The sequence below is a fragment of the Manacus vitellinus genome, unplaced genomic scaffold (assembly GCF_001715985.3).
Source record: "Manacus vitellinus isolate BGI_N305 unplaced genomic scaffold, ASM171598v3 scaffold_0_pilon, whole genome shotgun sequence".
In the NCBI taxonomy this organism is placed as follows: domain Eukaryota; kingdom Metazoa; phylum Chordata; class Aves; order Passeriformes; family Pipridae; genus Manacus; species Manacus vitellinus.
In genome coordinates, this window is record NW_021938789.1 from 57,633,512 (window position 1) to 57,647,753 (window position 14,242).

General features: G+C 37.8%; 1 protein-coding gene across 2 annotated transcripts in view; it reads right to left on the reverse strand.

Moving 5' to 3' along the window:
- Positions 1-14,242, reverse strand: part of INPP4B (inositol polyphosphate-4-phosphatase type II B) — a 268,967-nt gene that overhangs the window by 181,098 nt on the left and 73,627 nt on the right. Inside the window, exons 4-5 of one of the 2 annotated variants that reach the window (XM_018074089.2) lie at positions 12,414-12,638; positions 10,679-10,723 (exon numbers count right to left, since the gene is read on the reverse strand). In XM_018074089.2, the coding sequence (XP_017929578.1) occupies positions 10,679-10,723; positions 12,414-12,638 (270 nt within the window). Of the gene's footprint in view, positions 1-10,678; positions 10,724-10,817; positions 10,880-12,413; positions 12,639-14,242 lie in introns of those variants that run through there. The other variant, XM_018074095.2, reaches the window with a different exon arrangement.

Here is a 14,242-nt window from a genome sequence, read left to right on the forward strand (position 1 = left end):
CCTACATACCTGCAGGTTGGCTCCTGGGCACGTCCCGACTGTCTCAGCCTTGACAATGCTGAGCAGCTCCAAGCCAACCTCTGGCCCTGTCAGGATCTGAAAAGCACACACCTATCTTGACAGTCTCAGGCTGGCAGGCAGTGGCAGGGCACAGCTGCTCGTCCACCTTCTGCAAAAACATCACTGCTGATTTCCTTCACAACACACCCAGCAGGGAGGCTGAAGGAGAAATGGTGCCAGTGCCCCTCTTAATTCCATAGAGCACTGGACCATAAAGAGGTCAGACACAGGGCAGATCCACAGGTTTAGCATCCTGCCCACCTCTACCATAGCAGCTGCAAACCACAAAAAGCTGCAAATTATTACACAAGAGAGAGGAAGACTTGAGAATCTGCTTGCATCCACTCAAACCGTCCCAACCTTGGTTTTAAAATAAGGGAGATTTTCCTGACAGCAGGCGCAGAGGGGACAAAAGACAATTTGAAAGGTAATTTCTGTATTTTACATACATCATTTTACATTCAAGTGCCACTACAGTCAGGTCCCTGTCCACTGTCACTCCAGAAGTCAGGTCCACCCTCCTGGAAAAAAGGCACTAATCACTTAACAGTCATCCTCAGATTATTTTGTCTTTGATCCAAATTCTTTTATCTGCGGAGAAAAGGGCAGACTTCACAACCTCCCTAAAGTCATCCAGTGTTTGACCACCCTCACAGCTGAAAAGTCTGTGTGTGGGGGTTGTGTTCTGATTGAATTTCGTGTGTGTTTAACTTCATTCCATAGGACAACTGAGAATAATCTAGTTTCCTCACCTTCCATTTCTCCCACTAGGTGTTTAGACACATTGACAAGATCTCCCTTGAGCCTTCTCTTCTCTAGGCTGACCAGTACAAGCTCTCTCAGCCTTTCCTCAAAGGAAGGATGCTCCAGTTCCTTAATAATCTCCAGTCCCTTAACCATAGATGTTACTTTTAGCATCCAAACTGATCCTGTCTAATAATTCAAAAATAAAAGTTATTTCTCATATCTGTCTAGAAAAAATCCCAGAACTGCAAGGGGCATTGGACAGCACAAGAGAAAACTAAGATGTCAGTCACTGAAGCACAAAACCAGGAATACTAAAAATGGCTCTTAAGCAAACTTAGTGGTATACATAATTTCTTTTCTAAGTAGATATAAAGTTTAAAATTTTAATGTTATCAGACTTCGCAGTTTGATGAAAAAAAGCCCTATTGCCAGAAGAAACAGTGTAGTTTTAAAGGATTTATGAAGATGTAGCTTATTCTTAGTAATGAAGCTGTGGAGAAGAATAACACCTATTGCTGGAAACATTCTCCAGGCACTGTATGTTTTTTTAAGCCTCCCTGACAACAGCATAGTTAAGGAATTAAAAAAAAAAATCAATTGCATTCTGAATAGTTAAAATGTCAGCTTCCTGGGAGGTAGGGAAAGGTTGGAAGAAGGCAGCAGTGCCAGGATTGCCATCCAAATCTCTGTTGTAGGTAAGGAAGTCTTACAGAGCTTTCTATAACAACAAAGGAATAACTCTTCCTTATTTCGCTTGCTGCCAAATGTGTACAAATTATCTGCATTAGAAATTATTTTTAATAAAGATCTAAATAGCCCTCTTCATTCAGAAAAAAATGTCCTGGATCCACAGAGAAATCAGTCATAGATTCACTCTGCACCAGGTAAGCACAAAGCCATCAGGTCATTCAAGACCTGGATCCGTGGCTGTGTGGGGATGTAATGGGAGAATGGACTCAGCGCCAGCCTCTTCTAGGAAGAGGATGCCCATAAGAATTCCTTCCATGGCAGAAAACTACCAGGTAAGCCATCATTCTGCCCTTCCCAGCTCAGCCCCCGAGCTGACACAAACCTCTGTCACTCGCTCTATTCTGCCACTCCAGCCCCCTAAAGACTAAAGGGGTAACAGGCCACATGTAGGTGCACACACAAAGACAGCCCTACAAACCAAGTCTCCTAGTATGACAATCACATGGGAGTCATCCCAGGGAATCTGAAGAGCCTCATTTGAGAGAATGAGGTTTAAAGATTGAACTGGAAAGAGCACATAGGCTGGCAAGACAAGTAGGAGAAACTATGCAGAGTAGGAGGTATTTTTTAGAGGGAAAAGCAGGAAGAGAAAAATAATGATGAAAAAAGAGCAGCAGTATGTGCCAAAAATAACTTCTCTCCAACTTAATGATCTTTAATCCTACATTCCTATGAACTAGTTTAAAAATACCCTGGAAACACAAGTTTTCCATTTCATCAGAATAATCGAAAAATTTATGTCACATTCACCAGAACACGCAATACTTTCAGAAGCCAACCATTATGCTTGTAAAAATACTGAAGGACAAATTAAGGTACCCACTGAGTTGTTTGTTGGTGGCTTTTTAATACCTAAGTGAGAAAAAAATTAATAAGGTAGTTCAAAATTGACAGAACTGCATTAAATCTCTACCTACATTTATAAATTCTTAAGTACTCTGGAACCCTTTTCCTACGTAGCTTTCAATCAGCCTTACAAATTATCATAAAGATTACTGATAGATATGAGTATTTTACCTCAGAAAATAGAATTACTAGAATTAGTACCCTTATTGGTAAGGAATGAGGTAGATGAACCCATGATATGACTGAGTGGTTGTAATCAATCTGTTTCTAGTACCCAGCCTCACTGGGATACTGAACTAGCACCCAAACCCACAGAAAGCATAGTTTTCAGTATACACAACCTTATCTCTGAAATTTTTGATAAAAGAAGTTCTGCAAACACGAGACAACAATTACAAAGTCTATGAGAAAAATGTGACAGATACAAAAGCAGCATTTTCAGTATCAAGTAACTGATTTTACCTAAGAAGTCTACCATTTTATTTATTTAAGATTCGAAAAAGAAAGGTCCTTCTTAGTCTTATCCTCCTTTTTCCCTGGCCTTGTAAATGCAGCAGTTTGCTAACTCTGACAAGATTTCAGAATTTGTACATTTTTGACAGAATTTAATCCTATTATCTGCTGCATCATTCGAGAGCTAAGACGATAAACCCCTGTCTCTCAGAATGGTCAAATTCTAAAAAAAAACGCTTCCAAATGTTAAATAGCTTTTCAAATTCAGGTATCTACAAACTCCTCTCTAAACAGATTAGCCATAGCTATTCAAAATTTATCTCTAGATAAGCATTTGTATTAAAACATGTGAGAGCCACTGTGAGAATCTTTATTCTATTAGATTTAAAAGTTTCTCTTAGTCACAGCCGTGATTCAAGTGTATTTGTATTTACAAGGTTGTCATCCACTTTATCCTGACAGTTCAAATACAATTTTTTTCTTAAAAGCAAAAGCTTTTAAGAAACAGGAGATACTTCAATTTCACAGAGCAAAATGGAAGAAAACTGCCTGAAACTCAGTTTGCACCTGGGTTTAATACTGATACCTCGAAACGTCCTCATGCTACTTACCACTTGCATCAGTACACCAGTGGATTCCTGTAACTCCACCATACTGGAATATGGTCAATCAGAAATTATTTACTCCCTCGTGCTGGTTCATCATCTGCTCTGACCCACTTCACAGTAAAGAAACACCCCAGCATTTAACAAGCCCACTGTGGTGACTAACTCCTACATGGCACAGTGCAATGTAGAACTTTAATCTCTAACACCTACACAGAAATTGAATTTACACAACTCAAAGCTGTTTAATGAAAATCATTAAGTATCAAATGGATGCCGACAAGTTCAAAGTATTTCTGTGACTACTTCTATCAAGAATTGCTTCTTACTGACACAGAAACCAAGTAGATAACTCACAGAGTAAAAAATGAGTAATGCTACACTAGATACAATAGGTTTTCAGTAACAAATTTTCATACATATGAACTACACAGAATATCTATATAACTTTATATACGAATATATAGATAAAGAACTCTCTGTAACTGTAAAGTACATAGTAGTACAGAAAGAATTTTTCAGATTGTCTAAAGTGCAAAAAGCAGGCAGAACACAAACTGAACATCTTCCCAAGTTCCATTACTGGAGATTTTTGAGTCCTTGCATGTTCAGCAATACAATTAGTACAGATTAATACTTAACAGCTTCTCTAGCTGCAGTGCAAATGAAGACACTCCCTGCCCCAAAGGGATTGAAGGATAGATTTCCACAATTATAGTGCCTACAGGTACAGATTTGAAAATCTGGCCTAGTTCCCTAGGACTCAAACCCAGTATATCTGTAAAAAAACTGAACAAGGATACGAGTTTTTGAAAACTATTCTAGTTTTGACCTTTTTGGGGTATGTGTCCATGTCCCCCACCCCCTATTTCCTGGATATGTTTTTTTTTTCTAATTTTTTCACACAATAACATGCTCAAAAGAGGGTTTAACATAGTGAACACTGCAGGTTAGCAAATCAGAATGGTATAATACATTATGAATAGAGTGAGGGGGAATATAATGAATGAAATTGGAAAGCCAAATAGAGAATGCAGACTGATGCTGTCAAACTGAACACGACAGCCTTCTGCAAGAGGGAGGCTGACTATGCCCATATCAGAAGAGTTATGCAAGACTCTAAAGGCAAGATTTTAAAGGGAAGACACACCAATACATCCCCTTTGTATTTTTAGTTACTTCAGTAATGGCATTATGACTATTTTATTACAACAAAATGGCCTAAAATTACCAAGTCACAGTGGTAGGATCTAGCTTTGGCCTTTTAAAGAGGTGCACAATGCTGAAGGAGCAGGGATTCAGAAAGCTGTCTATAAAAATAATAATTAAAAAAAAGGTTAGTTTCAGTTTGGCAAGGGTTATCACAGGATCCCAAAATCCTTCTCAAAAGCTAACAAAGTACTGTGGGAGGAGAGGTGGATAAAAAAGGATGTTGAGTCTTGGCAAATCCATCCTCATATCACTTTTCAACAGTGTTCACACAACATCTGCATACAATAAAGAAAGCTTCCATCCATCATCAACTGCTGCTAAAAGCTGACAGTATGACATGACAGGTGATGGGCATTCACTACCTTAGAAGATTTTTGGAAGATCTTTTCACTTGTTGCTTTAACTGCACTGAAATCGACTGGAAGTTACTCAAATTCACCTGCTTAAGTGGAGGAAGAAGAAACTCCCTTAGGAGTTAATGTAAAAACTTTACAAGTCCTAAACCAAATCCACTTAAACACGTCAACAGTCTCCTGGACTGGGCTTGAATTGCTATCTCTTTGGGAAGATTCCTTTCAGTCAAAAAAGAATTCATCCCAGCAACACTGATTTACTAAGAATAAACTGCATTTAAGGCATCTTATGTGGCAGTGCAAAAGTCTCAAAGCAGAAAAAAGCCCAATAAGTTGTTCCCAAAGGAAAACAAGAGCATTCTTTCCAATCACATGATAGCTTTTCTACTTCCTGGACATCTTCTGTTCAATTTAAATTGTCTTTTATCTACTTTTTGTAGTTGCTGGGAAGAAACAGCATCTAATATACATCTGTAAAACTAGGGAAAAAACCCTGATTACCTTGTTTGGTGGAAGATGGAATTTGTGTGGGATCAGAACAAACTTCAGCAAAGTTAGAACAAAAAAAGAGCAAAATGTAAAAGTAAACTGTAAAAATCTCAAACCCAGCCTTCATTTTTATGTTTTTGCTACTATTGTTCCTAACATGGCCAACATTTAACTTTTTCGGAGGGATAAATACCCTTTGGCAATAAGTGACACTGTGAATTTGATTCATAGAGAAACGATCACTATTTAAATTTACTCAAAAGTGTGATGATGATGATGATATTTTTTTTTTCATTTTATTTGGCTAACACAACAGAGCAGTTATTCACCAACTCGTTGTTCCTTGATGAAGCAGAAGGATAACCAAGCTAGATGGGAAAGTTCTGCTACGATCAAGACTCAGGCTTCAAGTGTGTGATATGGATGAAGCAAGTCTTTCTTCTTATCATTCTTCTAGGAACAGCTGTTGCTGAAAGAGCTCCAAATTATGTTTCAGAATTGGAAAAATCGTTTAGTCATGCTCTTTGAGCACCATCAGTGTACCATTTATGTTCAGTATGCAGAGTTAAATCTGCTTCAAGGTCTTTTCCAAGAGATGCCATTACAATAGTACTTGAGGAAAAATAAGACAGTGGATAAGAAAAACTTCTGCATTTACAGGTAGACCATTCTTGTATCAACCCATTACTTGGTAAAATGAATAAGTAAATAATGTAGAAATTTCTAATTTTAATTCTTTCAACTACTTGAAGTTTTCTGTAAATTGTGCACCATTTAATGAGATTTTGTAAAAGGACATACCCGGAAGATTTGCCCTATGCTACACTTTGAAAAGTACCAAGATGTTACTCAACAACAGAGCAGTCCATCAAATTTCACTGCCCTAATATTTGCAAAAAAAATTAGAGCTTTTGAAAATTGCAGACAGGTGTTCTCATTAAAATTACTGTCTGAATATGCCTACAACATGTGCAGGGACATTCCTTTCTATACAGGTGTTTAGATCACTATATCACACCCACAGTATCCCTTGCCCTCTCTCCACAACTCTAATCCATGAGACAACTGCAAAAAAAACCACTAAAATGTGTCAAAATTAATTCTACTGATCATTGAGTAATGAACTTTTCTGATTTTTTTTCTAATTTGTTTTTCCACGTTAACATCATGTTCATAACCAAGTTCATGTTTGAGCACTTTGACTACCAACTGTGCCTTCTATCCTGTTCCCTTATTTTTCTGATTACTGGAGTTTTCTTGTGCTGCTTTGTCAGTTCACCATCAGGTAAATACAAATTCCTTTAGAGGTGCAAGCTCTTGAAAACTTCACAATAGTGTTCACCAACATGTATGATATAATTTATTTCCCATAACTATTACCTAATACTTTAGCTGAATTGACATACCACACAGTAGCTATGCTACATCAATGGAAAGCCAGGAACCTGCACCATATTTAGCTACATCTGGGACTCAAGGGATGGGATATTTTAAAGAAGCAGCCAAGAACAGTAGCTCCAAAATAAACATCTGTGAAAGAACTAACCCTGCACACTTGAAAGTCATGAGAAAGATTCTTATCAGCTTCACTGTGTGTTAGATTGGTTTGTTATTCAGGCCCACTGTCTGTTTTGATCCCTTTTGCTCTGTTCCTCCTCTCTGCTCAGCACCCTGCTACCTGCTACCTCCTCCATGGAACAGCAGGCAGAACACAATGACTTGAAAAGCCAAACAACAGGAGGAGAAAGTTTGCAAAGTAAAACTTATCACCAGCTACAAGGTTCAGAAATCAGCCATTTTTCCAAAGAGTCCCCAGAAATGCAAAAATCAAACATCTTAGTCTAAAGAATGCTCTGACTCCAGAATTATGGTACGAGTACGAGCAGGTACACTCCTGAAAATCCTGAGTGTATGGCAGTGGAAAGCTGTAACTCAGAAGAGTTTTATTTCTTTGCTTTAACCTCAGGAAAAGAAAAAAAAAAAAAGACACTACTGAACTTTAAAATAAAATAAGAGAAGGCAATGTTTCCACCATTTTATGAAGAGAATGCTTTCTAGAATATTAGGGATATAGGATGCAGCAAGACAGCTACTACAACAGAATACAAACCCCTAGGAAGACTTTAGCAATGTTATTTCAAAATCTAGTTATCAGAACCTCGAACTTTGAAAAGCAGTATTTACTGTCCCTATATAAAACTCATGTATTAGGCAGTACCCAAATATTATTAAAAAGCTGCATTTTGTTTCAGTTACTCAAGTTCCATTCCTGAATGTTATTTATTGACCAGTTAGTGACAGAAGAGTTAAAATACAGTTATGGGAAAACTTTGAATTTTTTTAATATAGTTAAAAACATGTATAATAACTGATATAAGCAAATGTCTATTTGCATATAAATGCCACTTCACTAATATAATATTGATTATACAGTGCATATGAACAAAATTATAGCTATAAGCCATTCTTTCAGGGCTAGAGACCAGCTTTACAGGTCATTAGCTGATAGATTTGCCTTCCAAATTTTAAATGCCAAAGGCCAGTCTAATCAAGTTGAAATGTCTCTATAGAGCCCTAAGATTTGGTTACCTAAGCCAGGCACACATCACAGCAGTGTCTGCTTGCAGCAAATCCCTCTCCCATCTCATCCTGCTTTGCACCACCTCACAGAGAGATCTTGGAAGTCCTTGATTAGCTAAAGTTAATGCCAAGTCTTTAATTAGACATAATCCAAGCCTTCAAAGGGCAATGTCAGTCAACCAGTGTCCTTGGCCTGCCAGCAGCAGAGCGTGTTCCCCAAGTGCCCAGACCAGGCTGCCAGTGAGTCCCTTCCAGCCCTGTCAGTAACCAGGTGAACAGCACAGATGCTGGATTCCCCTAATGCAAATACCTTATGCTTAAATATGTAGCATTATTTTAGGATCAAGACTCTAAGAATCAGTTTCCTGCATGGCCAAATATCCCTGGTTTATGACACTGGGCAGGAGTACCAGTCAAAAACAAGAGGTTTACTCTGCTATTCTTATTTGTTACCTGAGCAGCAGCAGAAGTCAATGTATAAGATCACTCAGAGAGCTGCAATGACTCAATCAATAATGCTGGAAAACAAACCACAGAACATAAAAGCCTACTAGAAACAACCTAATACAAAACACAAACACTGACACCATGAGTGAACAGAGATTCGTCCAGCACAAGTCTGAAAATGGCTTTACTTTGTTTCAACACCTCTGCCTGCTGGGGCACATTTATCACTGAAAGCAACTTCTCCTGAAGCATTGCTCATTTAATTTGCAGTCGCTACCTGCAGCACCTTCCTTCCTCTCCTACACCACACCAGAGTCATTCTGGGAGTTTGGTATCACTGGAACACTGCAATTACTAGCTATTCCCATATATTACAGTCACATCACCTATATAATGCATAATGAGAGGCACAGAAAAGTTAAAATAGCTCTTAATAATTATTATGGCATGGTGATTCCCCAACAGAGATCCAGGCCTTTCTTCCATGCCTACATTTAACAATTTCAGCAGGAATAGTCCCTACAGGAAAAAAAACCCAAAAAACAAAAAACTACTAGACAAAGTTTATTGTAATGTCATAACTATCTAATTTTTAAAAGACATACAGATAAAGCTACCCAGATAAAGTTAGTCTAAAAATGATTGTATCAAACAGAACTACATCTGCCCTGAGGGCACAGCTTTAGGGTATCAGCTTTTACATCAGCACAGTTGCAGCAGCACACAAGCCAAGTAAAAACCCAGATCCAAGGACAAGGTCAGGAAACAGGCTCCCATGAAGGAATGGGCAGAAACAGAACCTGCAGTCATGTCACTGATGCCAATCTGTTAACTGTGTTTGGGAGTTTCTCAGGGATATTTGTTTGTAGATAATTCAGTATCTCCAAATAATGGAGTCTGGTGGATATTTATATAATATCCTGCTTACAGAAATCTATATTTCCCTTTTCCTCACATACACACTCTCTTTTGAAATAGGTGTTTTAAAGTTTTTACACCAGAATAAATGTAACAGATACTGAATAACAACGAGTAAAAGTTTCTTAGTGTATGTGAGATGAATATTAGCAGGTCATGTGGATGCAAAAATCATAAATTTGACAAGTTTTAGTCTGTTCAGAATGCATGGAGGATGTAGCATCAGATATTTCAAACTGGACACTATTTGCACTTGTGTTATTTTCCTGCACACAAGAGCAGGGAATAATCATAGGACCATTTAAGTTGGAAAAGACAACTTGAAGAGAGAGCTCAACCATTAATCAACTAAACCTAGCTATTGTTCTTATCACTGGTATGGAATTATTGTATTTATTGCTTCTGCAGCAAATAACTATTTCACCTACTGTTTCAAAAGCTTCAGAGCTTTTGCAATTAAAGAACCGTGTCAAAGTAGAAAATCTTTCTTTCTAAATGCAGTTTGGGGCTGCAAATACTGTGCACCTTTATCTTGTATCACAAATACATGATCATTCAATTAGCTTGCTTGACTTACCAAGCCATCTTAATCAGGATGTGTAGCTTTGAACAGAGGGGGAGGCTTGAGCTGATATGACACCTCCCAAAACAAAGTTCTCTTGCATACTATAGCAATATATAGCTCTCATATACTAATTACTTACACTAAGTATAAAAAGCCGAAATCAGGTACACATTTATATTGACTCTACAAAATAATATCCCTTCTAGATTCAAGCTTGTTCTAAAGCAACGGGACTCTTATCTGAACAAAATATCTTTTTAAAAACTTCTACTTGAATGTCTTTTCCCAAATAAGCAGCATTTCACAAATGACATTCACAAAAGCTATTGGGCAGATTTTCAGCTTGGTAGAGCAGCACAGCATTAGAGAATTCAATAGACCTTTAGCCATTCCAACCAATTAAGAAACTATAATCAGCATTTCAAAAGATATGCACAGGCACCTCAGGCACATCTCCCACCTAAAGGAACCAGGGCTCTTCTTTTTTTTTTTTTTTTTTTAAACAGGTAACATGTTACACTGTAAAATATTCTCTCTCTCTCTCTCTCTCTCTCTCTCTCTCTCTCTCTCTCTCTCTATATATATATATATATATATAATCTCTTCACACACAGAGGCCACTACAATTGCAAAAATTCAAAATGATATCTTACCAAGACTGAACTCCAGCTTTGGCTCATTTGCAATTCTCTGAATACCTTTAAATATTAAGGAAAAAAGAAATTAGAAATAATTTGATTTCCATGTCTTGCCTTTTCATACATAGTAAAGCTTTCATATGTCTCTACCTACCTGCCATTGCCACTGAAGTAATATATTATGTTACAAACTTACAGTGAAAGAGAACTTTGCATGAAATATTTGCCTGAAAAAAAAAAAAGACTACTTTTGAAGACTTTTCTTTTTAACAGAAACTTCCTGTTGCTGGGAAGGGAAACTAATTAAAAAAAACCCAGCCCTTCATGGATGGATACTTGTAAGATCTTCAATCACAATAACTAAGTATATACTGTTGGTAAAATATTAAATATAACAAATAATTTTTAAGTAGGTATGTCATCACATTAAAAACCAAAACCCATGTTGTGTGAAAGTATGTAAATCAGGTTATTATAGTAAAATATAACCACTTTATTGACCTACAAACAAACTGTAAAGCAACAAAACCAACTTCTCTTTGTTAGAAAATAAGCACACTAATTCTTTTCCTAATATACCAAGAACAAAACCAACATTCTAATCCATTGTGAAATAATGTTCTGTTGCATCTTTTACTGCAAAGGACAATATTTTCTTCTTGTCCTAGAATAAAGGAGTGACCAACAGAGCTGCAGCAAGAGAAAAGGGAGGGAAGAAGGGAAGGAAGGGTAAATAACACTGAGTTGTTCACCTGCTGCAGAAAGTAATTGGACCACAACTACAGTTTCAATGAAGCTTGTAGAAATTAAACTGTCTCTTGTTGACGTTTATGTGTTGTCTCCAGTGAATAGTATTAAGTATTTGTCAGTATTGAAGAAATTGGTCAGGTGAGAAGGACCAAATTGGTATATGAACTGGAACAAGATTTTTATTTATAAAAAAACCCCACACAATCACAAAAACAAACCACAAAGAAGTAAAGCCCCAAATTTATAACTGTGTTTGCTCCATGCAAACTTGATGTTTCTGAATAAGTGTAGCTTCACACTGTTCTCATTACTGTAGCTAATCATTCGCATCTGTGCCAGAAAATTTACAGCTGCAGAGCTTAGAAAGGTCAGAAAAAAAATAACAAAAAAGATTTATATTTTTTTTCAAATGAAGTTACAGCAAATTTCTGGGTTGAATTCTCCCACTAGCATATTACCTGAAACAGCTTTAGGAATATGCTGGATATAGAGTTGATTAAGTGACTGGGCAACTGAAATACAGTCTCTAGACCCCTGTGCACTAAATACAACTCAACATATGGCTACTTGCATTGAAATCCCCTGAGTGCTTTTATATCACAAAGAACAAATCTGTGATACTAATTTAAGTATCACTAAAACTTTATACATTTATCAAAGTTATCAAACTACATTTTAAACAGTAGTCCATATGTTCATGTAGGACATAAAAGAGGAAAAAAATATTTCTAAGTCTTATGAAGAAAACAGGTTCGAGAGGAAAAGCCAGAAGCATAGAAACCACACATTCATTCCCCTGAAGGTTATCTGCATAACCCAAAATATATCAGGTAAAAGCATTTAAAGACAATTCTCATCAGTTTACGTCCTCTACAACTGCACTTTGACAAGCAAAAAGTTAAACAGCACTACATACCCTGGTTTGTGACACAGTCTGTGCCACTACAGAGACTGGGCCATTTCTATTGTACCACTCAACAGAATGAGCACACACACTTACTCGTGAACTGGGGCTCTCCTAGGCTGTCTGCTTGGGATGGAGGGAGAAACTGCCGTGCTTCATCTGCTGACCTCTCCTCTTTGATTTCCATGATCAACCTCCGGAGCTGCTGAATTTTATGCCGCAAACCTTCCGAGTTTGCCTGTCCCAGTGCCACAGCCCAAGACTCACAATCCGGCTTCGAGGCAGCTTCGAGGTACAGATCCGGCTCTCCACTCTGAAACTCTGCACTCAGAAAACATAAGCAAAGGATTCAAAGGGGGGATCATGAAAATATTGATGTCACACGCAACTGAAACCACCACCACACATACATTTCTTTCCATGGTCACAGAACAACACACTCCCATCCATCTTTTGAGTCAAACTCCAACTCCTTCAGACTTGGTGCAGTACTAAACCTATCCACAGAGTGGTTCCAAAAGCAATTAATTCCAAAAGCTAAACAGGGTGGCAGAATCAAACCAAAACGGGAAATCCTTTTTCAGCACAGCAGCCTAGCAGGCAGTCTCAGAGCTGCTAACTTGAAAAAGAATTTGATTTAGCAGGGGCAGCAGACGCAGTTCTAACAGAGAGTGGGATTCACCAGAATGAATGTGTCCACCATTTCTTCTATTAGAGATTTTCACTATGCTCAGCCTTTCATTCATCCTTGTCAGAATACAGATCACTAACACATGCAGATAATTTAGCAGGACATAACTCCTCTGTGAAGACTCAACAGGTTGTATGTGGGAGCTTCTGACCTCCTTACTGTGCACGTGTCATTTACCATTCTGCCTGAAGCCTAATTGTTGAATAATCAAATTTTCTAAGAACAAAAGAAGAAAGGGGGGGAAGCTGAAGCTCCCAAGGAATCCAGGTAAGTAGCAAGGGTTGGTCATTTGATTAAGATTAGCACAAGAAGAAAAAACACCTCTTAGGCATTTAAAATTCTGTGGTACAGCAGGCTTCACGGAGTCACAAATTCAATGTGACATTTACTGCAACACACACTGAGAAGAGCAAACTGGAAAAGAAAGAAAAATCAATGCTTCTTTAAAAGAAGTTACCAGCTAATTTAGAAACATAAAACTCTATAAAACACCTGTGCTATGGCATTAATAAGGATTGAAGTATTTGGTCGGACACCAAAATCATTCTGACCTAAATAAGCTACATATCATACTACTGAGTGAAAAAGAACACTTAAATGTTTTCATACCTAGTTCAAAAATGCAAACAACATAGAAAAGTTCTTTTCAATACAATGTGAACTTAAATTCCTTTTACTAACTTGTGTATCTAACCTTGGGCACTTGCACACATGTTATTCTAGACCTGTTTGCACTTCATAAACTGAGCATCTGCCAGTTACAATTAACTCTGCTTTTATTGTTACGGAGGGAACAGAAGATGAAACCTCAAGTCTGGAAGCCTCTTAAAACTGTACACAAATTCCCGTGGAGGTGGGATAAGTTGGGTTTTTTTCTGGGCTGGATCTACGGAAATGTAACTGTGGTTGCAGATGCTGTTAAAAATGCTGGATAACATTTCATATAGCAGTTGGACTATAGATTTCATGAAGAAAGATGGGAAGGAAGAGCAGAAAGTGGGGGAACATATTTTTGGCTTCAGGGGCAATTGAAAAAGCTAAAAGGGATTCAAACTCTTGCCTCTAGTCCTGGCTCAGTCAGAAAAATAAGGTATTCAATTCTTGAGAGAAGAACATTCAAAATGTGAGGGAGATGCAAATGTTCATCAGGTCCTTTCTTACACAAAGAAGTCCATACTTGAGTGACCAAACCGGAACAAGCTGAGCTTTACTGCTTGTCAAAGATGCACAGAGA